General features: G+C 62.4%; 2 protein-coding genes across 19 annotated transcripts; both read right to left on the bottom strand.

Annotated features, from left to right (window-relative positions):
- Window positions 1-2,727: 2,727 nt before the first annotated feature.
- USP19 (ubiquitin specific peptidase 19) lies at window positions 2,728-13,874 on the bottom strand. 18 transcript variants are annotated; one of them, XM_036030348.1, is made up of 27 exons: window positions 13,709-13,874; window positions 12,079-12,338; window positions 11,810-11,848; window positions 11,570-11,698; window positions 11,351-11,484; window positions 10,975-11,277; window positions 10,638-10,854; window positions 10,351-10,507; window positions 10,187-10,258; window positions 9,955-10,070; window positions 9,631-9,851; window positions 9,352-9,547; window positions 9,142-9,275; window positions 8,874-9,032; window positions 8,680-8,790; window positions 8,124-8,234; window positions 7,937-8,038; window positions 7,090-7,230; window positions 6,880-6,998; window positions 6,514-6,651; window positions 6,102-6,415; window positions 5,887-5,997; window positions 5,588-5,804; window positions 5,351-5,503; window positions 5,094-5,254; window positions 4,834-5,012; window positions 2,728-3,205 (listed from the first exon to the last, which is right to left on the bottom strand). In XM_036030348.1, the coding sequence occupies exons 2-27, from the start codon at window positions 12,200-12,202 to the stop codon at window positions 3,089-3,091; spliced, it is 3,975 nt and encodes a 1,324-aa protein (XP_035886241.1). In that variant the 5' UTR covers window positions 12,203-12,338; window positions 13,709-13,874; the 3' UTR covers window positions 2,728-3,088. The 18 variants fall into 18 exon arrangements, with proteins under 18 accessions (XP_035886241.1, XP_035886243.1, XP_035886240.1 ...); XM_036030350.1 differs by having other exon boundaries at window positions 10,695-10,854; XM_036030347.1 differs by having other exon boundaries at window positions 12,076-12,338; window positions 13,709-13,873.
- Window positions 13,875-14,072: 198 nt separating this feature from the next.
- On the bottom strand, window positions 14,073-25,743 carry LOC114501494 (laminin subunit beta-2). Its single transcript, XM_028518063.2, has 33 exons — window positions 25,613-25,743; window positions 25,449-25,534; window positions 25,158-25,330; window positions 24,936-25,068; window positions 24,781-24,854; window positions 24,188-24,376; window positions 24,032-24,095; window positions 23,592-23,794; window positions 23,376-23,496; window positions 22,856-23,044; window positions 22,462-22,641; window positions 22,230-22,342; window positions 21,889-21,968; window positions 21,669-21,801; window positions 21,330-21,488; window positions 21,125-21,252; window positions 19,273-19,405; window positions 18,894-19,086; window positions 18,661-18,804; window positions 18,213-18,444; window positions 17,963-18,126; window positions 17,659-17,883; window positions 17,354-17,571; window positions 17,147-17,243; window positions 16,686-17,058; window positions 16,406-16,590; window positions 16,096-16,337; window positions 15,667-16,015; window positions 15,130-15,337; window positions 14,911-15,052; window positions 14,649-14,825; window positions 14,399-14,558; window positions 14,073-14,319 (listed from the first exon to the last, which is right to left on the bottom strand). The coding sequence occupies exons 1-33, from the start codon at window positions 25,732-25,734 to the stop codon at window positions 14,183-14,185; spliced, it is 5,526 nt and encodes a 1,841-aa protein (XP_028373864.1). The 5' UTR covers window positions 25,735-25,743; the 3' UTR covers window positions 14,073-14,182.
- Between the last annotated feature and the right edge of the window lie 6 nt (window positions 25,744-25,749).

Here is a 25,749-nt window from a genome sequence, read left to right as displayed (position 1 = left end):
TTGGGGCCATCCCAGTCTGTTCTCGGGAGCATCTATGAGTCCCCAATCGCGTTTCTCAAGTCGCAGCTTTGTAGTTGTCATGGAAATAATGGAGCAAAATGAAGCCCTGGAAATCCGGTTAAGACTCCAGGGCAGACACCGTGAGGAATGGCCGATCAAAGGGCCCCATAAGGGGCCCTGCTCACCTGGACACACCTGGCCAGGAGAGAAAGGAGGGACCTCACAGAAGTTCTGTGATTTGTTTAAAAATCTCTTGACACACCCTCCCTTGCCAAAGCATGCAAATGTGAAAGCCACAAACAAATTAGACCTTGACATCATTCTACAGGCATTTGACGGGATACTTGATTGAAGTTGGGGTACGGTGGGGACGAAGAATATGTCCCCATGATGATGGCTGTTGTGCTTGGGGGTCCCATCACACTATTTTGTTTGTGGATCTGGAGCTGCTGGTGGGGGATGGTAAGGATATCCCCAAATTTGGAATTAGAACTTGGGTTTTTAGAGGCCTTGGTGTTGCTAATACGCCTGGACCTTCAAGGACTGGGAAGGATCCAAGCTACAGTATGTAACCATATTGTGTCCCGCTTTGTGGCCGTATCCCACTAGTGACCAGATTCCATTTCCAGGCCTACATCTGGGTCCCACATGATAACCAAAGGCCAGGTTCTTCCCAGGGCCACACACTGCATTGGTATCCAGGTCCTGTGTCTTAGGGCTTCCCACCTGTCCATGGCCCCACGGCCCCTTGGCCCCAGCCTGATGCCCAGCCAAGGTTAGGTTGCAGGCATTGAGCAGGGGATGCGTTGTAGTGGTGCCACAAATGGGCACCAAGAAGCAGAGCCACTGCCTCACCAGTCCCATGCTGAGTTCACAGCTGCTGGTGCCTAGCCGACCACAAAGGTGCCTATAAGTAGAATGACTGCCACTGTCAGTGCCTCCTCTGTACCTGATACCATCCAAGGATTTATTATGACACCATCTTGAATCCTTTAGGTCTGGTGATAGCCCCCCACAACCCTCCCCTGGCTTCAGGGGAGCTACCCTGTGGCCCCTGTGGCTCCACGTTATCTGATCAGGTGGTAGCCCTACCAGTGCTACCAAGAATGCCACAAGTGGCAATGACAGGCCAGCCAGTTGTCTGGAACCCTGACTTGGACAGAGCAGAACCATGAAGGTGTATGGGCACAGCCCAGGGAACTGGCTTGCTTGCACGAGCCCTTGTTGCTACTTCCAGGAAAATCAATGAGAAGATAACCGAGGAGAAAAGCCAGGCAGCAGCCAGTAAGGCCCAGCTATGGCCTGAAAAGAGGCAGAGTCCACAAGCCAGGCCTATGGACAGGTCTCTTCAGTGGAGGCTAACAATGAACACAGAAGCAGTGGAGGCCACAGTGCTGGTGGCCTCAGCAGCCCTCTACAGATGCCACAGAAGGGCAGTGTGGCAGGCTCGGCGGCAGCAGGGCTGTGCTCAGGCGCACCCAGCGCATGTGGACCACCGGGGCCGACACTTGGGGCTGCACACCGTGTACGGCCAGCACAGCCCTGTCATATCCCATGCCTAGTAGGCCCTCCAGCAGTAGGACGGCACCAGCCCCTGGCCTGGCAACTCACCCTTTCTGCAGGGTCTCACGCCCAGCTCTCCGGGTCCCTCTCCAAGGCCATCAACCCCACATGGCCTGTGCGTTGTCCCCACAGGAAAAAGCCAACACTGGTCACTGAATGGCTTTCTCCAGGAGCTCCCTCTGCTCAACGCCACCTTTAACTCAGCCAAGGCTGAGGGACACTAACTAGCAGAATTTTTTTTTTTCCCCAAGACTCCCCCACAGGCTTGGAGGTGGGGATGGATCAACAGGATACCAGGACCCTGTCCCACCTCTGCCTGCCTTACACTTACCCCAGCACATCTGAACACCTGCCTCACAAGTATCTTTGTGAGCTCCCTTTAGCTGGGGACCCCCTCTCTACCCCCAAGAACTGGAGAGAGGAAGGAACAGCATTACCCATGACGAGGCAAGGAGCCTTCTCACAAGATCTGCCCTTGCTCTGTGCTGTGTGTGTACAAGGTCACAAGGACTCTGGGGCCAGGCCAAGCCTGCAGACATACCGCAGGTGAACAGACTGGGCCATCCGCAGGAGCCAGGTGCCAGAAGCCAAGGTCTCAGGGACTTAAGGGAAGAAATGGCCTCCTTCTCTCCCTCTCACAGGAAGTCAGCCAGTATTAGCTTTGATCCTTTCTGCCTGTCCTCCTTTTGGAGCACTGTCTCCTTCCCCGTAGATTTTCCCTGTTTCCCCTTGAGGGATCCAGATGGCACTCAAACTAGCAAAGACAGACCTGAGAATGGGGAAGGAGGAGGAAGAGCCCTCCTCGGGCCTTCTGTACTCCACGCCCGCCTGACCTGTCTGCCAGCTTCTGGAGCTTCCTGGGGTACTCCTCCACCCCGTGAGTGTTGAGGTGCCGACAGTGATGCCAGCCACAGCCACCTCCACACGAGACCCAGGGCCACTGGGGTCAAAGGGCGGCAGGCAGGCCCCAGAGATCTGATGGCACAGGGGGCACCACGACCCACGAGGCCTGAGGCGAGGACCTGCCATCTGTCCTCAGACCAGACTGCTGGCGGGGTCTTTAACACAGAGACACACGACAGACACACACACACACACATACACCCCCCTCAGATGGTGGGAAAGGGAGGTGGCCGCAGCACCTGGTGCATCAGTCACTAAGTCTGCGTATTTATCATTTATTTTTAAAATATATTTAAACAGCAGCAATCACTTCCAAAATGCAAAAAAAAATTACAATTTTTAGAATAAAATTATAACGTTTATAATGCGAGTCAGAAAGAATTGAAGGTACAACTGAGAGTCAAATCACCCAGCACTGAGGGTGGCTGGAGAAACCAAGGCCCACTGGTTGGGGGTTCGAGCTGACAAGAGGCCCCAACCTGTAAGGTTCCCACCCTCGAACCGCACCCCCAACTCCCCTTTGATGAAGCCAGTGCCTCTGGGTTAGAGAAGGAGAAGCGGCAAAGAGCTGGCCCTCTGTGGGGGATCCCCAAGCCCAGTTCCCCCACCAGCCGGGGACCTGCTAATCGACCTCCTCCATGTTGCTGTAGGTGGGGGCTGGGCGGTCCACAGGGGGGACGAAGCGTTCAGGGGCTGTCCGCGTGGGGGCCACCTCGGGGGCCTGGCCAGGGCCTAGTCCCTGCAACAGAATATGAGGACAGGGGTTGGGGGCTGCTCAGTATGCTGCCTGGCATCCCAGGGGTGCTGGCTCGGAGCTCCGGCACCCAAGGGAGGACCCCAAGGCAGGCGCAAACAGCAGTGGCATTGAGACAGAGAGACGAGATCAGGCCTGAACAGTCTCGCTTTATTAACACGTTAAATACAGGAAGCTGCTTTGGCAGGGCTAAGCCCCAGGCCGAGGGTCAGAGCAGCAGGATGGACGGACAGACAGCTAGGAGGACACCCACCCTGGGATGCTTTGCCCCTGCAGGAGCCACGGCCCCCACTTTCTCCCTCTGGATGCACACACTGAGGCCCAAACCCAGAGCTGGCCCCCCACAGAGGCAGGCGTGCCTGGTGGGCAGGCAGGCAGGCCAGCTCACAGCAGCTGTCTGCAGGCAAGCTCATCTCCAGCGACTCTGGGATACCAGAGGATAGAACACGTTGAGCACGAGGGCCACCAAAGCTGCCACGGTGCCCAGAACAAAGTACCGGAGGCAGCCCTCATCTGGTGTGGTAGGGCCACGTGGCGGGGGGCCCACCCAGTCTTGGGGCCCCCAGGGACCCAGGGGCGCAGGCCCCTCGGGTACCGGCTCCTCCTCGGCCTCCAGCTCCTGCCAAATCCGGGAAGCCTAGGGTGTGCGGAAATGGCCATCAGCACCCAGAGTGGCAGGGAGGCACCCACTGTCCCTGAGACCCTGGCCGTGACAGCCCTACCCGAGGTGACCGGCACTAAACCCCTACATCCCAGGTTAAGCAGCAGGGAGGTGAGCCAAGTGGGCCATTCGCAGGGTCGGCTAGACTAAGAGCACCAGAGTAGACGAATCTTGACAACATTTTGGCCTTAAGAAGATTCCTAATCAACATGCAATTTTCTGTGGCAATGTGGGGCTAGCCAGTCAGTTTTTAGCGCAGGCCTCCCACAGAGCGGACTGGCTCATGGGGAACAGAGCTGCCCACCCCAGTAACCTCCTCCCACCGCCGGCCAGGTCCTGACTGCTGTCTTCCATGGGGATGTCTGAGTCTGAGTGCAGAGGGCTCAAGGCAGGAGAGCACAGCGAGGAGACCAGCACGGAAAAGGGGTGCGGCTACACCCACCAACCAGGCCTACAGCACCCCATGGAGGAAGAGGAGAGAAGACCCCAAAGGCTCAGCAGAGACAGACGCTCACCTCAGAGAGGGCGACAGCCCCTCTAGGCCATGGCCAGCCTGGACAGGCCTTGTCCTGAGTGCACATCACAACACAGGGACCGCCACAAGTGAGGGTTTACGGGCTGGCGTGTGGGTAGCATGCAGAGGAAAGCTGGGAGGCTGTGAGGTACAGTCCGTTCACGGCACTGTACCCAGCGGGGTTCAGGGCAGATACTCCGCCTGTGCCAAGTGGGGGCGGCGTGCACGCCAATGGCAGCATGTTGGCGTGTGTGCACCTAAGCGTCCCTACCACAAGGTGATCCTGCCAGCTAAGGCTTTACATGCGGGAACTCTGCCTGAGACTCACGGACTGCAAGGCTGCAGGGGCCTGTGGCCGGAGGAAAGGCAGCTGTGCCCAACCCCCGCCCAGCTGTGAGTCAGGCCCCACTGGCCTGCAGAACGGCCCCCGCGCCTCACCTGGCTGGCAGCAGCCTCAGCTGCAGGGCCTAGGTCGGGGTGGTGCTCAGAGTGACCTGCCCGCGGGGGCCTCTCCACGGGAGAGTTCCGCCGGCGGTAGAAGAGTACATAGGCGTAACGCGTCACGACCTGGCTCTCGTCTATTGTGGTCACCGTGCTGTCGTCAAATAAGCGCCAGCCTGTGGCAAGGTGGAAAGAATGTGAGCATCACCTACACCCCCACCCCCACCGCCTGTCCTGCTGGCTGCGTGTGGCCTCACCCACGTCGCTGCGCTGGCTGCTGCGGTCACTGGGCAGGCGTGCGCACGCAGTGTAGTGGCCGCCGATCATGCCCCCGTAGTGGTTGATGACGGCATACAGGTCGTAGCTGGGCAGCTGCTCCTCTTTCTGACCGATACAGAACTTGCTCAGGTCCAGGTTCCTGCAGCCCCGACCAGACAGTGAGAGTCTGCAGGCACCCGAGGTGCCTCCCTTGGCCTCCACGCCCCGCGCCCAGTCACCAGGACCCTCCACCCACCGAACAGGGAATTCCACCAGGTCATTGATCTTGTCCCGCCAGATGAAGCTGCGGAAGGAGAAGCGCTTGAGCTGCACGATGAGCACGTTCGGCAGGCGCCACAGCAGCAGCTGCTTGGAGGCCTCGCGATGTTGCTTGCACTGCGGGCAGTACCTGGGACGGCACGGAGCGGGGTCAGGACCAGCAGACAGATCTCCGCCCCACGCCACCCGCCTCCTGCCTGCCGCCCGGCCTCACCAGGCCTCCTCGGGTGCCAGCACTTCGGGCCGGGTGAAGAGGTTGAGGCACTGGTCCAGGGTGAAGTGGCCGGCGCGGGCGGCCTCGCCGGCAGAGCCGGGGTCCTCAGCACACTCCAGCTCCTTGGAGGCCACCAACACGAACTCCTGCAGGCGCTCGTTGTTCCGCCAGACCAGAGCCAGGCTGCAGTCGTCTCCCAGCTCCAGCGGGGTGTCTCCTGGAGGTGGGCGGGGAGGGGGGTCAGCCATGGAGAGCGGCCAGCCCCCCCCCACCGGTGGCCCCCACCCCGCCTCAGACACCTTTATCCTCTAGCCGCTGCTCTCGGCTGGATGCGTCTATTTTGTAGATAAAGAACTGGGGTGTGTGGGAATTCACGGCCTCACTTGGGTGCTGGTACCCGGGCACAGCAGCTGGGAGAGAACACGACAGTCAGAGCTCCCCCACCCAGCAGAGCTGAAGCCGCTTCCCCCAAACTGCCCTGCCCAGGGGGCAGGGCCTCTCACCAAACCCTCACCTTCAGGCCGGGACACCCTCTCACCAGCTGGCAGGGAGCCAACTTCGGTGGGCCCACCGGCCAGCATCTCAGAAGAAACTCCACTGGTGCTGGGCACAGGGCCCCGCTCAGGGGCTGCCCACACCCGGGGGACGCCCGTGTCCCCCTCAGCCACAGGGGTCACCAACTGGAGCTCGGGCGGCTGAATGGAGTCCCTCTCACTGTCCCCAGCCTCCAGGGAGCTAGTGGAGTGCAAGAGGGCGCAGCCAGGGCCTTGCGACTCCAAGGCCATGCGGCCAGGCTGGAAGGGCGGCTGGAACACGCTCACAGAATACCTGGCAACAGGCAGCAAAGCAAATGAGAATCCTGACAAGCCCACCCGGCACCTGTGCCCCCTACCTGCCCCGTCCTAATTCAACCACTGGACGCTTACCGGGCATAGCCCTCGAGTAACTGAGCAAGACGGGCGTAAGTGAGGCGTGAGGCAGGTACGCTGACCAGAAATGGGTAGCCAATGTTCTCAGGGCGGCAGAGGCCCTTATGGTCAGGCCAGTGGGTTTTCTGGCAGAGCCTGGAGGAGAGGGGGAGGTAATGACAGGGCCTTAGCCCCGTGGCCCTCCCTTGTCGCTGTGCTAGGAGCAAGCCTCCAGCCTTAGAAAATGAGGACGCCAGCCCTGCCTCCCCCAGGGGCCTGGTAGAGCAGGGTGCTGAGTGGAAAACTTAACACATATTTGGGGGGAGGCAGGGTGGCAAGTGGCAGGTGGGGAGGAGGGATGGGGCAGACCGAGGGGGTCCTCACTGGTTGCAGTAGCCCACGCGGTAGCACCGAGTGCAGCGCTTCAGCTTCTCGTCCTCCGACTGCTGCTTCCGCTGGCAGGCTGCGCACTTGGAGATGGGGATGCTGGGCACCTGGGGGCGCTAGGGCGGGTCATCTGGCTCAGCAAGGCCAGGCTGGGCGGGAAGGCCCCCCCCCACCAGGGCGCCGTGCCATCAGGTGAACCCCACTCACCTGCTGCACCTCTAGCACCACCACCCGCTCCTTAGCCAACTCGGGGGATAACAGCTCGAAGCAGAGAAGCGTGTCAGATGGGGACACAGTGTCCAGGGAGTGGGAGGGCAGGAACACACGGTGGAAACGATTCTTAATCACCTGAGACAGAGAACACCCAGGTCCTGTGTGGGGACAAGCCCTTCCCTGAGCCCTGCCCCAGAGTGCAGTCAGAAGGCCTGGCTCTGACCCTGGGTCTCTGGGGAAGCGGGGATTGTGGCCCAACAGGAGCGCAGGCCTCTGCCGGCACCAGCCTCAGTGCCCAACGGGCTAAGGAGCCTGGTGCTTCCGAGTCTGAACCACACCACACGCAGGGTCTCTACCCTGCTGTCTGTTCGTGGAGCCCCACTGAGACTGCGCCATGGTTATCGTGGGGGCCACATTCCAGGGGGTTCCTGCCTACCTCCAGCCCTCTGGGGAGAAGAGCACCGCCAGGCTGGAAGCTAAGGACCTTTGGGGAAGACCAGGGCACGTATCTGGGATAATACGGAGAAGCGGCAGACAGAAGGAGAACCAGAGCTGGTGGAAGGACAGTCCTGCAGCTCAAGCTCCTCGTTTGCCAAGGGAAGAGCAGCTGCGGGTCACTAGTGAAAGGGGGCGCAAACCCTGACAATGCTGGGAACTGAGGGCGCCTCCAGGGCACAGCCCAGACGCCTGGTGCCAACCAGGCCTCACCAGTGACACACCACCTGTTCTTACGCAGTCACGTGCACGCTCACGTGTCCACATACAGATGCCAATGGCCGCTCCCGAGGCTCTGCGTGCTGTGAGTACACACGCTCACCAGCCTGGGGACGGACAGACATACCTCGGCCAGACGCAGGTTCTCGGGCTTCACGTGGACACTGTGAGAGAGGGAGTCCAACACTTCACTCGCGGTGGAGCTCTCTTTGCTGACGCTCACCAGGAACTGCGGTGCAAAGGACAGACAGGGTCCGTGGGGCAGGCGGCCCAGGGGCCCTGGGCCAGCACAGGAGGAGGAACTTGCTCCTCACCTTGATGGGCTTGCTGTGGGGCTCCCGGGCGAAATAGAAAACGGGGAGAACCTTTTGCTTCTGTGGCAAGGGCACTGGCAGGTAGAGGAACGGGTCAAAGGTGATGGAGACCTGCGGATGCACGGGCGAGACTAGGTGGCTGTCCAGGAGCGGGGGGCAGGCCCTCGGTGGCTCTCAGGGCCTCACAGCCAGCAGCAAAGTCCCAGGACACTGGTCAGACCAGGAGGGCCACCGGGAGAGAACCACCCCTCCTCTTGGCCCTTGAGGCCCGGCCCAGCCGAGTCACTTTATCAGTGTGCCCCTCTCTGCCTTTTCGGTCCCACCCCTGCTCCTCCGTACAGCTGTCTGTGAGCCTGACCGTCACTTCCACCCCGACCCAGCCGGGAAACCCGCCCTGCCAGCCCCAGCAGCCCACACAAGGGCCCGACGCCTGCCGTCAGCTTCCTCGCCCAAACCTTCCCCTGCAGTCCCTGAAGACGCACGTGCCTCTGACCTCGATTTGACCAGGCTAGCTGGGCCAAGCGAGGGGGTGTCTTTCTCGGGGTGCCCAGCATACCTTGGCACACACAGGGCACACCAGCTTCGACTTGTACTGGCCCTGAAACAGGTCCACGATGAAAGAGTCATTCCTCATCTTGTGTCTCTGCCATGCTTCCTCAGCCACCACCTGAGGGGCAGAGCAGTGAGGACCAAGGGCACCCGGAGGCTGGGGTGTGCATGGACGCGGCCTCCGCTGCCCCCATCCCTGACCTCATCGGGCCGCCCGTCGGAGTCCACGGTCTCCGTGTAGGGCTTGTTCTGAATGCGGTTCAGGTCCTCGTGCAGCCCGTCCAGCAGGAAAGCCATGAACTCCTGGGCGTCGTGCTGTGCGTAGCCCGTGAACTGGCTGGCCTTGCTCGCCACGATGGCCTGGATGCAGGGGTAAGGTGTGAGCGCGGGGCCCCGGCACCCGCCGTGCACGCGGCTGGCTGGACCGCCCCACCCTCTGCAGCAAAGGGAGGAGGCGGCCACAGATCACCTTCAACTTGGAAGGCTGGAAGGCATGGTGGGTGCCCTTCCACAGTGCCCGGAGCAGCACGGCGAAGCCGATGGCTAGTCGTCCGCCTGTTCCCAGTGGGTTGTTGTAGTTGATTTCGGCCTCGAAGGAGCGGTCTAGGGACAGACGGAAGTGTAAGCAGGAGAAGGCACCCCCGTGCCCACAGCCCAGGGCGCCCGGCCCCGCGCTCACCGTGGAAGAAGTCCCGGAGCTCCCGCGTGTTGGACAGGGACTGGATGACGCTGTTCATGAAGCACGTGTTGCCCAGATTGACAAGGCCGGTGAAGCCCGGCAGACACACCTTCTTCTCTTCCTCCTCTTCCTCCTCCACGCTATCTCCACTCACGGGGCTGTGGGGCATTGGAGGCACCATGCATGTGGGCTTGGGCTGTGGGAGCAAGGGGGGCGTGAGACAGCGGCCCTGAGGCTCTCCGGCCTCCACCCTGGCCCTTCCCAGCCCAGGATTCTCACCGAGGCCAAGTGTGGCTCTGGCTTTGGGGCCACATGCTCCATGGGGGTGCGGGCTGCCACGCCATCCAGCCCCGAGTCCTCAGCTCGAGCCTTGGGTTTCTCCTTCTCCACACCCCGGGCTTCCTCCTGGCCTGTCAGGGTGTGAGGGGCACCTCCCGGTGGGGCCGGATCCAGAGGGGTTGGACCTGTCGGCACGGCAACCTTTGCACCACCCACTGCACCTTAAAAAGGGGGAACGAGGGGGCTGGTGGTTAGCAGCACGTGGCAAGGGGCAGGGATCCCGAGCGTGGCGGGCTGATCCGTGAAGGAAGCTCGTGTGCAGACCTCGTGCAGCTGGGGCCTCCAGGCCCCCCCAGCGCTGACTCTGCCGCTTCCGGAGGCAGATGTCGATGCGAGAGGCTGTGAAGCAGAAGGTACACTGCTCGGGCTCAATCAGGTTCCTGCAGGAAAAGACTGAACTCAGGAACCTAGGCGGAGTGGGTGCCTGGCTCGAAGGGCCAGGGAGACGGAGGCCGGGGTGCGACGGGCACAGCGGTGGGGGCCGGGCACCACCCACCTGAGCTTCACCTGCCAACGGAAGATGGTGTGGGGCCCGCAGCCCGGGTGCACTCTCAGGAAGTTCCCGTCCCTGTGAAGGCACAGCAGAGCAGGAGGCAGGACGTGAGGCACACTGTCCTGCCCGAAGCACTCTGTCTGCCCCATCACTCGAGACCCACCCACCTGGTCTGGAAAATAAGCGTGAAGTCCTGCTCGCGGAAAAGCACTCGAGAGGTGTCCCTGCGGATCTCCTTCACGTACACGTGCACCACCACCGAGTCAGGCCCCTTCTCATAGGAGTCATTCTTGACAAATGGCAGGTTCACCATGGACTCGGGCTCTACATTGAGACCACAGCTCAGCGCCACCCCGGGCAGGCTCCTGCCCATTACTGTTCCATTCCCTGCCCACCCACCACCCGTGCAGCCCGACCTAGGGCTCTGCCTGCCCACCCCCAGCCCCGTCTTTACCATCCACCAAGGACGCAGCGTCTGCTGCCACCGCCATCTCCTCTCTGGAACGGTCACCTTTCTCAGGGTCTCTGCTCCGGGTCATGGCTGGAGAGACTGGGTCATTCCTGGAGGACACTGCCTTCTCTCCTGCCAAAAGCGCTCGATTCTCCTCTGAGCCCGGGAGGCAGGTCTGGGAGTTCAGCAGTGGTACCCGGAGCTGTTCCTCAGCCTCAGCCTATTCATGGCGAGTTTGTGGGCAAGATCAGCCCTGGGCCAGCCAGGCAGATGGCCCCCCCAACTGCAGCCCGCACTCTTCCCCCATCTTTCAACTCCCACACAGGCACTCCACGCTTACCTGAGTAGCTGGCTCAGCCAGGAAGGGGGGGGCATCGCCCCGGGGTCCAGGGCCGTCTCTGGACCCTTCACCCTCTGGCCCTCTTCGGAGATGCACAGCCCTCTTGGCACTGGGCCCTGCCTGGGCCCCGGGGCCAGCCCCTGCCCCTACCTCACCACGGCCCTGGGCCCGCTTCTGGTTCCGGGCCTCCTGCTTTGCTCGGCGGGGCTCAGAGCCTGGCTCCAGGGCAACGGGAGATGACTCCTGCCCGTTCTCCTGGCACTGCAACCCCGGCACCAACTCCTGCGTCCCTAGAGATTTCTTCTGCCAAAAACACAGCAGTCAGGCCCTGTCAACTACATGCGGTGTCCCTACCCTACCCGGCTCTGTAACTTACCAGGAGAGAGGGCCACGTGAGCTGAGGCACCTTCTTGGACAGTGCCAGCTGCAGGAGGCCGCCTTTGCGAGCCTGCACTTTGGCGCAAGAACTCTCTATCTCGGCATAGAAAACACCACCCCACTGCCGACCACCTGGAGACAGAGGGGGACAGTGAGCCGGGGTGGGGACCATCTGCAGATCTGGGCGTACTGCCGGGCTCAGACGGGACGGACGCACCTGGAAGCCGAACCACGCAGTCCGTGTCTGTGAAAGCAGCGTCCACCTCCTCCAGCCGCAGGGCACCCCCTCCCACGCGCAGCTTGACAATCACCTCATCTGCACTCTGCCTCCAATCCAGCAACAGCTCTGTCGGGAGAGTGCCAATGAGACCTCGAGGGTCTCCTGAAGAAAACTATGCCCCCTGTGTCCCCTCTCTCCCCCAGCACTCTAGCACCCAAAAGCCTACTCACTACTCACCCTCTTTGGTCTGCTCCTCCCGAGGAGTGGATGCTGACCCTGTCAACAAAGGAAAGAATAGGGAACCGGTGAAGAGGAGGCAGCCCCCAAGTCCTCGCCACCCCACCGAGCACCATTTTTAGGATCTCAGCCGAGTACCCAAACCTCAAAGCTGAGACTCTACACAGCCCACCACACGTCCTTCCCTCGGCATCAGACCAACCCCTGACCCGTATGTTCAACAGGAAGCCGGGGGAGAAGGCCACGAGCCCCAGGAATGCCATTACCACCTCTCCTAGGATCTCCATCCTTGCTCTCCTGGTTGGCTCGATCCTTCTGCTTCTTCTTACTGGTGGCCTCCTCCAGTCCTGGGGGCCCTCTCCTTGGGCCTGTAGCACTGGCCCCGCCAGACATCTTGAGCCGCTTGGTCGACAGCCAGAGTGCCCCGGGGTCGGCAACGGCGTCTGGGTCAGGGCTACGGCGCTTTCTTCCTGGCCCAGCTATCTTGGCAATTCTTTGTGACCAAATTCTCCAGCAAGGAAGCGACAGCCTAAAGAGAAGGGACCAGAGGTCACTACCAAGGCCCAACAATTTGCTTTACAGCTAGGGCTCAGCAACTGGGGATATCTCTAGCCCTACAGAGCAGTATCTCTCTACCACCTGATGTGGTTCTGGATACTCTCAAGACTACTCTGAAGGGGGAATAAATAATGCAAGCAGCTCCTTCTGGCTGAGCCCCACAGATGCCAGCTACACAGAGCTGCAAAGACGCAAGCCTCAATGAGATGCCAGGTCAAGGCAACCATGGCCTGGGACCAGCCTCCTCTACCAATCTGGAGAGGTGCCCAGGCTCCAGCCCACAGGGCGCTCACTTTTCCTTCACTCTCACTGGCTGCTTAGTCACCACCTGAAAAGTAGAAGGTGGAGGAGGAAGGCAGGACAGACACTATTAGGCAGGAGGAGGATCAGGCTCTGTGGCTGAAAACAGACCCAGCCCAGGTGCTGCCACTGCCCAGGCAAGGTTCTGGCACTAAGGCACCCCACCTGCCACCTGCCAGCTCCCAGCCTCCTCTGAGCCTGCTCCCATACGCTACTTGGATTTTTTCTTCCCTACATCCCAAGAGATTCCTCTCCCCTGCTGCTGTCCCAAGCAGAGGGGCCTGCAAGAGCTGGGGTGAAAAGGGTATCCAGATGTCACATTACCCTTGCAGCAGCGATCCTGCCCCAGAGCCACAGCAGGACAGGCACCCAGTTTCAGGCTGAAACAGATATCATCCCCTTCCTTCTCAGGTCCACTCACTCGTCAGTGGAGCCAGAGAGACCGTCTAACCAGTTTCCCACAGACCCACCAGTGAATTCCGGGCTGTTTCTCCATCCAAAACTGAGAAAAAGTGAGGAAGAACTGGGCATCCAGGCCCCCTGGTTGAGACAGTAGCGGGGCGGGGACTAGCTCTGTTCCCCAGGGCGAATGTAGGGGCTGATAACCTTCTGTGGGTCACATGTGTGCCTGGTGGGCTGAATCTTTAATGACGACAAGTCCAGAGCCAGGGAGCGGACACCCTCCGCCTCTATGCACCTAGGCCCTTAGCAGAAGGTCGCGTCCCTCCCCATGCCGGCCAGTAGGGCTGCGCCGGGTTACTGACCGCAGACCAGCGCCCCAGCCGGGCTGCAACCTCCAGTCTCGGAACCCTGGGCCCGCCACCGCCTCCTCCAGGAAGCCGCCCTCGCTCGCCTTTCTGAAGCGGGAGGCCGGCCCCACGCGTAGCGTAACTGCCCCGCCTGCATCGGTGGGCCCCGCACTCTGCGGGGCTCCAGAAGCGGGGGCTGGCACAGGCCGTGACCTTGAACAGGCCGCCACGGGCCCGCGTCGCGTCCTCCCTGCTCCGGCCAAACACGCGAGTAGCGGCCCGCCCCACTCACCGAGCGAGGCCGCCGCCGCCAGCCCTCTTCGGGCCCTGGCAACCCGCTCTCGGTTCCGGTTCCGGCGTCAGGTCGGTTCCGGTTCCGGCGCGCCCCTCCCCCGTCCCGGCGCCCCCGCCACGGCCTCAGCTGCTTGTTTTGTTGTTTCGACTTCTAGGTACAGCCGCGGATGGCTGAGCGCGGAGCTGGTGACGCACTTCCGGCGGGAGTGGGCACGCGGCGACAGGCAGCTCCGGGGGCGGCCCGAGCGGAGGAGGCGGGGCTTTGGTGCCCTGGCTTTCCCCCGCCGGGGCCGCGCTGGTGACCGCCTTGAAGTTCCGCCCAGAGACCCCGCCCTCCCCAAATCACAGTCCAGACAACACAATAGGGATTCACACCGGTTTATTTGGGGACTTGCAGGTTGGGGACTGTTCCCTGCGTGGAGAGGAACTCATGAGGGCCGGGACTGAGGGCTGGGGCAGGCTTGGGCAAGGGTCACTGGCAGGTGTTGTAGATCTGGACCTGCAAGTTGATGTCTTGAAGTACGCTGCGCATCTTGGCCTCCAGCCCATCCAGCTGGGCTGCTTTGCCCTCCAGCGCGCGCTCGTTCTCCTCGTAGGTGCCCTCCAGCTCTAAGAGGGGCACGTCTCAGATAAAGGGTTCTACTCCCACAGTCCCAGAGCTCTGGTGCCCACCCACCCTGATCCTCACCTTGCAGCCGCTGCAGCTTGTCCTGAGCGGCCTGCAACAAGTCCCGGGCCTCATCTCGCAGTTGCTCTGCCCGAGCCTGCGCAGCCAGCACACCCTGGGCCTTGCGCTCAGCCAGGGCCTTCACTGTCTGGTATTGGTCGCCCAGTTGGCCCTGAAGCAGCTGGGGTGTAGAAGGCAGGGTTAGTGTGGTGGCCCACTGGAGGCCCAACCTCTCCCCTCACCCCCTCTAGCTGGCTCTGCTTCAGCATACCTGCTCAGCTTCTCTGGCACGCCCCTGGGCCCTGTTTGCCGTTTCTTCAGCACTAGAGGCTGCCAGACTATTCCCTGCTCGTTTCAATTTCAGAGCCTCCAGGAGACCATCTAGTTGCTGAGCCCGCTCACCTGCTGAGCTCAGTGCCTGCTCTGCACCTGTCATCTTCTCCTGCACCTGCCATGGGTGGGGGCCTAGGGTTAAACAGGTCTATGAGGCACGCCCATAACCTTGCCCCATTGATGTCCCAGAGAAACCACACCTGGTGTAGGGTCTGCTCTGTGTCTCGTGTGTCAACTACTGCGCCCCGGATAGCACCCTGAGCAGCACCCTGTGCCCGCTGGGCCTCCTCCAGAGCCGCCTGTACTGTCTCTGCCTTCTGTTTCTCACCTTCAGCCCGGCTCCTGGGGAAGAGAGGAAATCAGGGCCTGAGAGTATTAGGACCAGGTCCCAAGGGTGGGGGTCAGGGCTGGGGTCAGACCGTGCCCGCTGTGCGTCCTGCAGTAGCTGTTCCGCCCGATGCACATCTCCCACAGTGCGTGCTAGGATCGCGTCCACGTCTGCCAGGCTCCGGACCCGCTCTGCGATCTCGCCAGCCAGATGCTGGATCTGCTCGGGTGATGCTGGGATGGAGAGCTCTAGCACCCGTGTGGCCACCATCTCAATGCTATCAGGATCAGCCCCCTCCTCTATGGGGACACAATCAAAGGCTTAGGGACACATTCCCCAGCATGAGTATAGGGACATAACCTTGGGGTATGGACTCAGGACTGCACACGGGATGTGGGTTTGCTAATAGGCATAAGGATGTAACTACAAGAGCAGGGACTATGTGTGGGGCACAGACTCATGGTCATGGCCTTGAGGACCATGAATGGGCAAGGGCTCAGGGGCCAGACATGGGGTCATAAACACAGGTCCAGTATCAGCCCCAACACAAGTATGAACCCAGGGACACATATATGAACATAGACACAGGGGGAACAACCACATGGCCTGGGCCACATGGGAGGCTCACGGCTCAGGAAGTCCTTCACGCTCTGGATAAGTTCCCGCAGTTCCTGGTTGGCCTGCTCCACCTGTCCCCTGGAAGCGTTGGCCTTGTCCAGGGCCGCTTGGGCCCGCTGCTGGGCCTCGCCTGCCTGCCGACGGGTCTCTGCCACCTGGCCGAGGATGCCACCACCTTCTGCCAGTGCCCGCTGCAGTTCCGTCTGTGTGTGCCGGGCCCGACCCAGTGCCAGGTCCGCCATGGCTACTGCCCCGCTGCAGCCGAGGCCCCCGCAGCGGGGCTGCCCATCCTCGTCCCGGCAGCCGGCACCCCCGCAAGGGCTCGTGGCACAGGGTGCATCCCCCGGAGCCCCACACACCTGCCAGGCACAGAACGAGTCAGAGACCCTGTAGGAGGCGCAGCAAACCCCACGTGTCCCACCTTACGCTTGTGTCTCACCAGTTCATTTATGCTCGTCAGGCTCAGGTTGTGGGTACGGGCAGAGAGATCTCCCAGCGCCCGCTGGTTGGCCATGTGCTTGCGGTTAAAGTCCTCCCTCCGGGCACCCATCAGCAGCTCTGTCCGGCGCCGGGTGTCTGCTGAGTTGCTCACAGGGCTGGGCACCGCCAGGGCTGACATATTGGCACGGCGTTCTGCCTCCGCAGACAGGCTGTGGGCGTGGCGGATGCTGTCGTAGGCACCTGTGTTGGGCAGAGACAGTCAGCCGAAGAGCGACCCTGGCCCCCTTCGTAGTTGGCCAACAACTCACCCAGGAAGTTCGAATGCTTCAGCAGATCCAGATGCTGGTCCAGCTGCCGCAGTGTGAGGTTAAGCGCAAGCCCGTCTCGCTCCAGACCGCTTAGTGCGTGGTTGGCGTTGTAGTTCTCATCCTGCACATCTGTCAGCTCTGCCTCCAGCCGGGTCAGATGCTCCGTGGCCTCCCCAATTTGCCGCCTGTCCCGGAAGGGAGGGAGGTGTTTATAGAGGTTTCAGCCCTAGCGCACCGGGCCTCTGCCCCTTCCCACCACGTATCTTAGGCCCATCCGCACCGCAGCTCCTCTGTAGCTTCCACAAGCTGCGCAGTGGAGGCAGCTGAAGTGTTGCGGGCATGCACAATCCCCCGCACAGTGCCCAGCTTCTCCTGTATGCGCCAGAAGGTGCTTTCAAAGGCACCCAGCACACCCGTCTGCTGCAGCTCCTGCACCCTCTGCTCCAGGCGCCGGGTACGGGCAGCCAAGTCCTGCACCACTCGGTCCCAGTCCCCGAAACACGCATGGCAGGGGTGGCAGGCAGGAAAGACACCCGAGAAGCCCCGGGCGCACTGGTCACAGCGCACGCCAGATACGCCTGGGCGGCAGCTGCAGTGACCCGTGGCACGATGACACTGAGGCGTGTCTATCCCACGAGGGTCACAGTCACAGGCTGCAGGAGAGGGCAGACCACAGAGTTAGGTGCCAGAGGAGAACCCCGAGAAGTCCCCCCTGCACCCCAACCCCGCTGGCTCCCTCACCACGGCACTGCAGCCCCGGGTCTCCCCAGTGGAGCTCCTGGCACTCAGAACAGGTTCGCCCACCAAAGCCCGTGTGACAGTGGCACTGCCCTGTGAACTAGAGTGGGAACAGGACGGAGGTCAGAGCCTCAACCAGAGGCTGAGCCCTCGAGACTTGAGGTAGACAGCTAGTCCCATCTACCCGGGGACCCACAGGAGGGTCCATACCTCATTGCAGGTGGGGCCTCTGGCTCGACTTGGGTGGCAGGCACAGGGCTGGCAGCCACGGCCACTGGTGAGATTCCAGGAGTTGGGGGCACAGCGGTCACAGCTAAGGCCCTGGACATTGGGGAGGCATGGACACTGCCCGCTGCCTGGGTCACAGTTGCACCGGTCAGCGGACGGGCAATGCCGGGGATCCGTGCCCAGCAGGTTACAGGTGCAGCCTGTGCCAGACACAATGAACACAACGATCGAGGGGAGCCCGAGCGATGGACCCCCACCACAGCCATCCCCCCCCGTCCCACACTCACGGTGACAGCTCTGTCGCGCAGCCTGCCCGTGGAAGCCAGGCTTGCAGTGGGCACAGCGTGGCCCCTCTGTGTGGTGTAAGCAGCGCAGGCATTGCCCCGTGTGGGGATCACAGGCATCGGGGTCCGTGGGGTCAATGTTCCCACTGCACTCGCACGGTTGGCACTGGCCGCCTGGCCTTGACGGGTCCCCAAAGTGCCCGGGAGCACAAGCGTCACACCGCAACCCTGCCCACAGTCAGGGGGAGGCGTGAGTGTCTGGTCCAGCTGCCTCGCCCTGCCCCCACACCTGGGCCTCGCCCCTCACCCGTGTAGCCTGCCCTGCAGTGGCACATGATCTGCTGCGAGTACCCATCCCGATGGCAAGAAGTGGCAAAGTGCCGCTGGCTCCCAGGGCCTTCGGGGCAGGGGCAGGGCCGGCACTGGTTCCCGTGCGGCAGCCGAGGGTCCCCGTGGAAGCCTGCGATGCACCTGCAGCGGACAGGCAGGAATACACTGTGCGTCGTCCCCGAGCAGCCAGCCCGCCACCGGCCCACTCAGAGCTGCTCCAGGCTCACCTCTCGCAGTGCTCACCCCCGGTGTGGTCCCGGCAGCCCAGGCAAGCGCCGGTGTGGGTGTCGCATTCGTCCGCGTGCCCGTTGCAGACACATGGCCGGCAGTTAGGGAATCCCCACTGCCCACGCTGGCAGCGGTCGCAGCGAAGTCCGAAGGCACCAGGTCGGCAGGGGCACTGCCCACTGGTCCCTTCACACAGGCTGCTGAGCGAGCCCTCAGGGCTGCACTGGCAGGCTGGAGGCAAGGCAGAGGCTGAGCCGGGGAGGGGTTTCAGGGGATGGGGTGGGTGGGGTCGGGGCGGGAAGGTCAGGGAATGGCAGAGGACTTCAAGTGACCCGGGGCTGAAAGTCTGAGCTGCGATGCAGAGTCAGAGGAAGGAAGAAGGAGGGCCAGAAAGGGGAGGCCGAGCAGTTGTGGGAAGGCGGGGAGAAGGGGAAGGGAAGTAAGTACCTTGACAGCCTGCGGGGCCAAAGCCATAGTAGCCGGGGGCACAGAGGTCACAGCGGCGCCCCACCACGGCAGGTTTGCACAGGCACTGACCGCCATGAGGGTTGCACTCGGAGCTCAGCGAGCCCTGGGGGTCGCACTGGCAGGCTGTGGGGAGTGGGTGCAGGGCCAAGTCAGGCTGGGCGCCCCCCACCCCCCGCACGTGTGCCCGGCCAACCCTCACCCCAGACACTCACACAGGGCACCGTCATAGAGCAGCGCCGACAGGCTGATGAGGAGCGGGGCGCAGGCATCAGAGGGCGAGGCCTTGCTGGGCATCAGACCCTCCTCGTGGCAGCGGTAGCGTTCAAAAGTGGCCCGGCGCTCCAGGGCAGCAGCGTCGCCCCCGCTGAACATCTCCAGCATGAGCACACGAGGCAGCAGCACCAGCTGGAGAGATGAGAGCGGAAGAGTGAGGTTCCGACCAGGGGCCACGGGGCCACCGCCGGGTTACTGAGTGTAGCACCGCCATTGGCTGCCTCCTTTGTCACAGACTCCTCCTATCCAGCCGCCCCTGTAGGTCCCATCCCACAGGCCCTGCCATGTCGGTCAGTGTGGGGTCAGGGGACTGTTCACCGAGTCGATGAGCAGGCTGGGTCCGGAGTAGGGGCCCTCGGGCTGGACACTTCCCCCTGTCCTCGACAGCTTCAGGTGCAGCTTGTAGGAGACTCCAGGCTCCAGGCAGACAGGTCTGGGAAGCACCATATGCCTGCACGGAGGGGAAGACTGACATAGGAGTCCCAGCATCCCCGGGGCCTTCACCCTGGCTTCCCCCACCCCACACGCAGCAACCAAACCACCGGTGAGGCCGGCAGACGGCCCGGCAGAGAATCTGTACAGAAGATTCCCGAGTGTCTCCCTCACTGGGGTCACTCCCTGTGTGCACACTGATCCCCCGAAAAGCACTCCACGCAACCTGGCGACCCCACAGACTTCTCAGGCACAAATACTGGCCAATTTTCCCTCAATGGCCCCTTGGCACTTCCTCTGACCTTGACCTGCAACTGCATCACCGAGACTGCATCAGCTCCCCGCTCCCTCCCTCCCTCTCCCCTAGGTCATTCCCACCAGCCTGATCATTCCTATCAGCCCGAAAACCATGCTGGCGTTCTTTCACACGCCCCGAAAAACATCTGCGCTCAGTCCCTTGAGTCCCCGCCTCGCCGACGCCGGTCTTTGATCTCCGGCCTGCCTGACAAATTCCTGAACTCTGACTGTGCTCCCTGCCTCCCCTCTCTAGCCTCCCACTACAGGGGGGCCTGTGCCAGGCTCACCAGTGACCTCCACGGCACCAAAGCCAGCGGCCGCTTCTCTCTATCTCGTCTGCTCCAGCACTCGGCAGTGCGTGGGGAGGAGATCAGGGCGCTTTCCTTCCCGAGACCCTCTTGTCTTCTCTGGGACCCTGTCCGCAGTCCGGATTTCGCCCTGCTCCCCGGCTCCTCCTTCCCTACAAGCCTAACCCCAGAGTACCCCAAAGCCTCATCCTGGTCTTCCTTCAGCTCTCTGGTTATTTCATCTAGACTCACTAAGATAAAATGGTATCTCCAACTCGACCCCCCCCCCCCAGCAGTTCCAGGCGCCGAAAGCCAGCCACCCCTGGGCCTCCCCTGATGTCTGAGGTCTCAGAACTGCTCCTCCCCATGTCTCTGCCTCAGCAGAGAACCCCACCCCCATCTGGCTGCCCAGACCAAAACCGCTAGGGTCGCCTTCCCACCTCCCATCCCTTCCCCACACAGTTATGCCATTGGCTCTGCCACTCGGACCCTCTGGAAAATTCCTCTTCTTGCCACCTCTACGGCTCTACCTCTGTGCAACTGCTGTCTCTCAGCCAACCCAGTGGCCTCCAGGCGACCCTCCAGCTTTCGCCACGGCCCTTTTAAATCTATTCTCCGCTCAGCGCTAGAGGGGTCTTTGCTAAACACGAGTCACAACTGGCAAAATGTTTGCAAAGGGCACAGCCAGGTTTGTTATTGTGTTCTCTCTACTCCTGCATGTGTTTGAATATTTACGTGATAAAAAGTTCACAAAGAAGTAGTGATGAAAAAAATACAGGAAGCAAACACTACCCAAAACATAATGAAATAGTAATCAGACCAGTCGCATCGCTGCTCGGAGCTCTGGCGGCCTCCCTTCCCCCCGCCCCCCCACCGCGGGCATTCTCTGCAGCGATGCCAGATGGCTTCCCAGGAGTTCCTGCCTGGGCCCCCCGAGAACTAGACCCCCAGAGAAAGCAGGCCTTCTTCTCCCTCCTTCCTTCCCCTGTCCAGGGCCATGCCCAGCAGCACCTGGCCAACAGCACTCAGGAAGAAGCACTTGAAGGAAGGGACAGATAAATGAAGGGGCAGCATCTTCCAAGGACCCTTCGGGAGTCTTAAGGCTGGCCTACAACCTCCCACCGTGTTGTAGACACTGCCCTTCAGGCCCTGACCTGGTGTCGGGTTGCAGAGTCCCTGAGATGCGGTCGTCCTTGGGCAACACGTGCCCGCAGGGGCCGCGGGCAGACACAGGCCCTGGGCGCTGCACGGTCAGTTCCATCTCCGCCCATTGCTCAGGGACCTGGGGGCACAGGATGGTGAAGGAGATGCTCCCACGCCCAGAGGGTCAGCTCTGGCTTAGGTATCACGAGGGCTGACCTGGGGCTCCAAGCGCAGCAGCAGGTCATAGTCCATGGCTCTTGGAACAGAGGTCACCAGGAATTCCAGTGCCTGGCCTTCCCGCAGCCTAACGAAGCCCGGGCCTGTCCAGGACGGAGCTCCCCCGGGGCTTGCCAGGCGCTCCACCACGTCGAGCATCTGGGAGGACACACGGCTGTGCATGTGGGCTCAGGCAAGGCAATCTCCTTCCGCCACAGCCTGTCCACAGACCCCAGCTCTGCAGCTGAGGCCCTGCCCAAGGCCGGACACCCTCCCCACACAAGGCACCGCCCGTAACCCCACTTCCCCATGCTCTGCCCTCCAACACCAACTCCCTACTTGGCCTCGGGTGTTCTCGGCTTCCAACGTTAGGTGGTCAAGGAAGGGCCGGAAGTAGCCAGGCTGGACCTGATCACAGCGTCGGCCCACCATGTGCTGGCGGCAGTGGCACTCACCCGTGGCTTCGTTGCATCTGTGGAGTGAGTGCGGTCGTTAAAGCAAGGCCCCAGCCTGCCCAGGACGTCCCCACCCCTCCCGGAGCCCCGCATACAGCACTCACTGGGGGTCCAAGGCACCACCCACGTCGCAGTCACACGGGCGGCAGCCAAGCAGGTCGTGGCTCAGGCCCCAGTGGCCAGGCTGGGGGAGAAGAGGTTGCTGGGGGCCACAGACAGACCCCCTGGCCACCCACTGGGGAATCCGATGACGGCTCTCAGCCTCTACCACTGCTGGTGGAAAACTGGATCCCACCCTTGGCCTCCCAGACCTGCCTCTTGACCAGGACTGGACCCCGAGCTCTCAGGACCCACTCAGGGGGGCGTGGACCCCACTCCCGGCCCTGTGCTCTGAGGGCTCTGAGGAGGAGTGCTGGACCCCGAGCCCCGCCCCCTCCAGTCGCACCAGGCAGCGGTTGCAGCCATGTCCCGCCACTAGACGCTTGCAAAAACAGGTTCCACTCTTGGGGTCACAAGGGGTGCCCCCAGGCACTGTGCCCCGTGCATCGCACTGACACCCTGCAGGGGAAGGAGGCTCATCAGCACTTTGGGGAGCCGCAGAGTGCTCGTCTTCAGTGGGGTCAGGAATAAGAGGTCAAGGGTTGAGGACAGCAGAAGTTAGGGCAGGAAGCACGTACGCTGGCAGCCCACAGGGTCGCTGGCACTGAGCCCAAAGTAGCCATCACGGCACTGCTGGCAGCGAGAGCCCACCACGTGCTCTTTGCAGCGGCACTGGCCCGAGACCAGCCCTAGGGAAGGGTCGTCGTGCGGATCACAGCGACCACCGTCTTGGGAACCCGTGGGGTCACAATCACAGGCTGAGGACAAAAAAAGTACAAGGCCACCCTGTGCCAACGAGCCCCCACTCCAGTCATCTTCCAACTGCCCCCCCCACCCCGCCCGCTGCAGATTCCCAGCCCTGCTCCCCCTGTGCCCCCTGCACCAAATCCCCGCAGCCGGAGCCCCAGCCTGGCCCCCCAGCTCCCGCCCCAGGCCCAGCCCCCCCTCTCCCGTGCCCAGTCCCAGCCTCACGGCGGCACACGGCTGGGTCCCGCGGGTCCTTGGTTGGGTCTCGGTAGAAGAAGGGCCGGCAGAGCTCACAGTGGCGCCCAGCTGTGTTGTGCTGACACCCGTCACACACACCTCCGCTCACGTTGCCAGAAGCCAGATACAGGGCCATGTCAAAGTGGCAGCTCTGGGCGTGCCCGTGGCATTCACACTCTGCGGGAGGAGAGTTCGGGGCAAAGGCCTCTTGAGGGGCCATGTCCCAAGGGTAAGGGGCATAGGGGGCCCTAGCGCCCCCTTAGGTCCCTACCACAGGCCAGAATTTGTGGGCGGGAGCTCAGGAACGTGAAGGCTGCAGCCCTACACTGGATCCCCACCCAGACCAGATTGTCAAGGAGGACTGAGGGTGTCCCCAGGGGCATCCAGGCCTGAACACCCTTTGGACACAGCCTGGGTGTCCGGGGCTCGGCCGTCCAGCCCTAGGTGCTACTCAGGGCACAGCCAGGCCGCAGAGGTCCGGGGCCTCGGGGGCCAGGGCTGCACTCACTCTTGCAGGCGTGACTGTGCCCGTCCTCGGCCGGGTGCCAGGGCAGGTCGTGGTAGAAATCCCGACACTTCTCACAGTTGAGGCCGCGAGTATTGTGCTTGCACACGCAGGCCCCGTGAACCTAGGAGGGTGGGCAGGCACGTGGTCAGCGCTGTCCATCCACGCCCGCTCCTGCCCCTGCCCCCTGCCCCGCGCCAGCCACCTGGAGCCCCTCACCATGCCCTCCGCGTGGGCTGGTGCCCCTGGGGCGGGTGCGCACTGTGAGGCGTGTCCGTAGCAGAAGCAGTTGCCGCGCACAACCAGCTCGTAGAGGGCATAGTAGTACTTCTCCCGGATCTCCTGCCGCGGGTCCAGCAGGTTGTCTCCCAGCGTGTGCAGCCGCGTCAAGTTCACCCTCAGGTTGGTGATCTTCAGCAGGTCTAAGGGGCAGGGCAAAGGCTTGAGGGCCAGCTGACCAGTCAGGTTTTGGCTGCCCCCAGACCCGCCCAGGGGATGCAGCTGCCAAGGTCACCTTGGGAGACCTCCCGTCTGCTGCTATGTGAGCTAAATTGGACTTGGCACCTGCCCTAGGAAGCACCCAAAATAGCTACCGAGGCCCCAAGCAGCCACCCGCTGGTCTCCGGGACCTCGCCAGGCCCGAAGGGTGGAGCACTCACTCTGGATCCGTGGGCTGTAAGGGTCTGGGATAGGGATGGCAGGGTCCAGCACACGGTAGATGACCTGGAGGGGCATGGAGCCATCAGGGACTCTGGACCCTGCCCTCAGGCCCGTCAGCCCCCCTTCCTGCTCCAAGCCCAGACCCCAGGCCTCACCTCGCCTTCAGTGGATGGCTCGATCTCTGAGTAGCGCGACTCACAGACGACGTCATCCCAGTGCCGTGGGGGGGCCAGTGGGACTCCTGGGAAGTCAGCCCCACAGTCATAGGAGAAATACCGGTACACACGCCAGGTGCGTCCAAAGTCTGCGGAGCGCTCCACCAGCATGGCGGCAGGGCGAAACGTCTGGGCAGGGGGCACGGCTGGTCAGAGGGCGCCAGGACCCGAGTCCAGCCCAGGCCCATCAGGAGCTCTGTCCAGCGGGGGCCTGCCTGCAAGCAGCTCGCAGACAGGTGGGGGTGACCAGTGGAAGCCAAGCAATGATCGGGGAGGGCAGCCAACTCTGGGGGAGGCTCAGGGATCACGGGGCCCCAGGAGGCAGTGCCTGACCCGGCCCGGGATGAGGGCGGCATGTGCATGGCCTGGAGGTGGAAGGCGATGGAAGATGTGGGAGATGGAGGAGCCTCCAGCGCAGCCAGAGAACAGCATACTAGTGCAAGGGGGCGGGGCTAAGGGAGCCGGGACCCTGTTCAGGGGCAAGGGGGAGCCAAGCAGGGAGGACTCGAGCAGGCTCCCAGACATGCTGGCACCTTGAAGGTCATAATGAGGTGCGTGAAATGGAACTCAGCCTCCAAGTCCAGCTGGATGGTGACCACAGGGACACCTGGGGCAGGAGTCGGAGGTCAGGGACTTGAGGCTATTAGTGGGCAGCCCTGTTTACCCCACGTCCCACCCACGGCCTCACCATTCTCTGACTGCCACCAGGCTGCCCGGCGCTGTGGGGCAAAGCTGGTCACTACATTCTGGATGCGATGGCTGCTCGGGTTTCTGGCAGAGAAGGGGTGCCGGGAGTCGCACAGGAAGCACTTCTTCTCATCCTGGGTTGGGTCAGGGTCAGGGTCAGGGCCTCAGCCAGCGCCAGTCCCACGCTGACTCAGCTCCCCACCCCACCGCCAGCCGGCAGCACCTGCAGGTGACTGACGATGCAGTAGGGCTGGGGCTCGTGCAGTCCACAGGTGGATGAGGCGGTCAGTCGGTCAGCCCGGCCCACCAGCAGGTCCCCCGTGGCAGGGTAGCAGCTTCCCTGGGCACAGCCTGGCACATCCGGGGCAGGGGCCTGGGCCAGGGAGGTGGCCAGCACTGGGAACAGTGGATCAGCCAGTTCTACTGTGCTCCTCAGTGGGCAGCCCCAGGGCCAGCTACCCCACCACCCGCCATCACATCCTGAAACCCCCAGGCCTTGACCAGGCCCTCTCACCACTCAGCAGCAGGCCCACGCGAAGCTCCCAGGGCCCAGGCTGTCCCCGAGGGTCCCTCCCTCGTTCCCCTGCGGCCCACTCCATCCTAAAGAGGAGGGGAATCGGGGATGAGCAGTCTGGGGGACGTGCCCACCCATCCCCTCCCTTGAGGCCCCATGCTGACCCTGCTCGTGTGGGTCCTTGGCTGAGTCCCCACTCAGTCTCCTGTCCGGCCGGCGGGCTGGCGGGCGGAGGTCCCTCCACTTGGCTAAGAGTCTGGCGACTTTGAGCAAAGTTGGGAACCATGGCAGGAAGGAAAAC

This window comes from Phyllostomus discolor, chromosome 7 (assembly GCF_004126475.2).
Source record: "Phyllostomus discolor isolate MPI-MPIP mPhyDis1 chromosome 7, mPhyDis1.pri.v3, whole genome shotgun sequence".
Classification (NCBI taxonomy): domain Eukaryota; kingdom Metazoa; phylum Chordata; class Mammalia; order Chiroptera; family Phyllostomidae; genus Phyllostomus; species Phyllostomus discolor.
This window is presented reverse-complemented; position numbering and strand designations above follow the sequence as displayed.

Bases quoted from the DNA above. Each gene is read 5' to 3' on its own strand.
- USP19 (XM_036030333.1), bottom strand. From the start codon at position 13,573: ATGCAGGCGGGGCAGTTACGCTACGCGTGGGGCCGGCCTCCCGCTTCA. The intron at 11,278-11,350 runs GTAAGTTACAGA...TGTTTTTGGCAG, and splicing joins TCACGTGGCCCTCTCTCCTG to AAGAAATCTCTAGGGACGCA. The intron at 10,071-10,186 runs GTGGGTGGTGCC...CTTTTCCTGCAG, and splicing joins CGTTGGCAGGTGAAGCTCAG to GAACCTGATTGAGCCCGAGC.
- LOC114501494 (XM_028518063.2), bottom strand. From the start codon at position 25,734: ATGGTTCCCAACTTTGCTCAAAGTCGCCAGACTCTTAGCCAAGTGGAG. The intron at 24,096-24,187 runs GTGAGGCCTGGG...ATGCCCCTCCAG, and splicing joins AGCCATCCACTGAAGGCGAG to GTCATCTACCGTGTGCTGGA. The intron at 16,338-16,405 runs GTGAGTTGTTGG...TGCCCAACACAG, and splicing joins GAAGCATTCGAACTTCCTGG to GTGCCTACGACAGCATCCGC.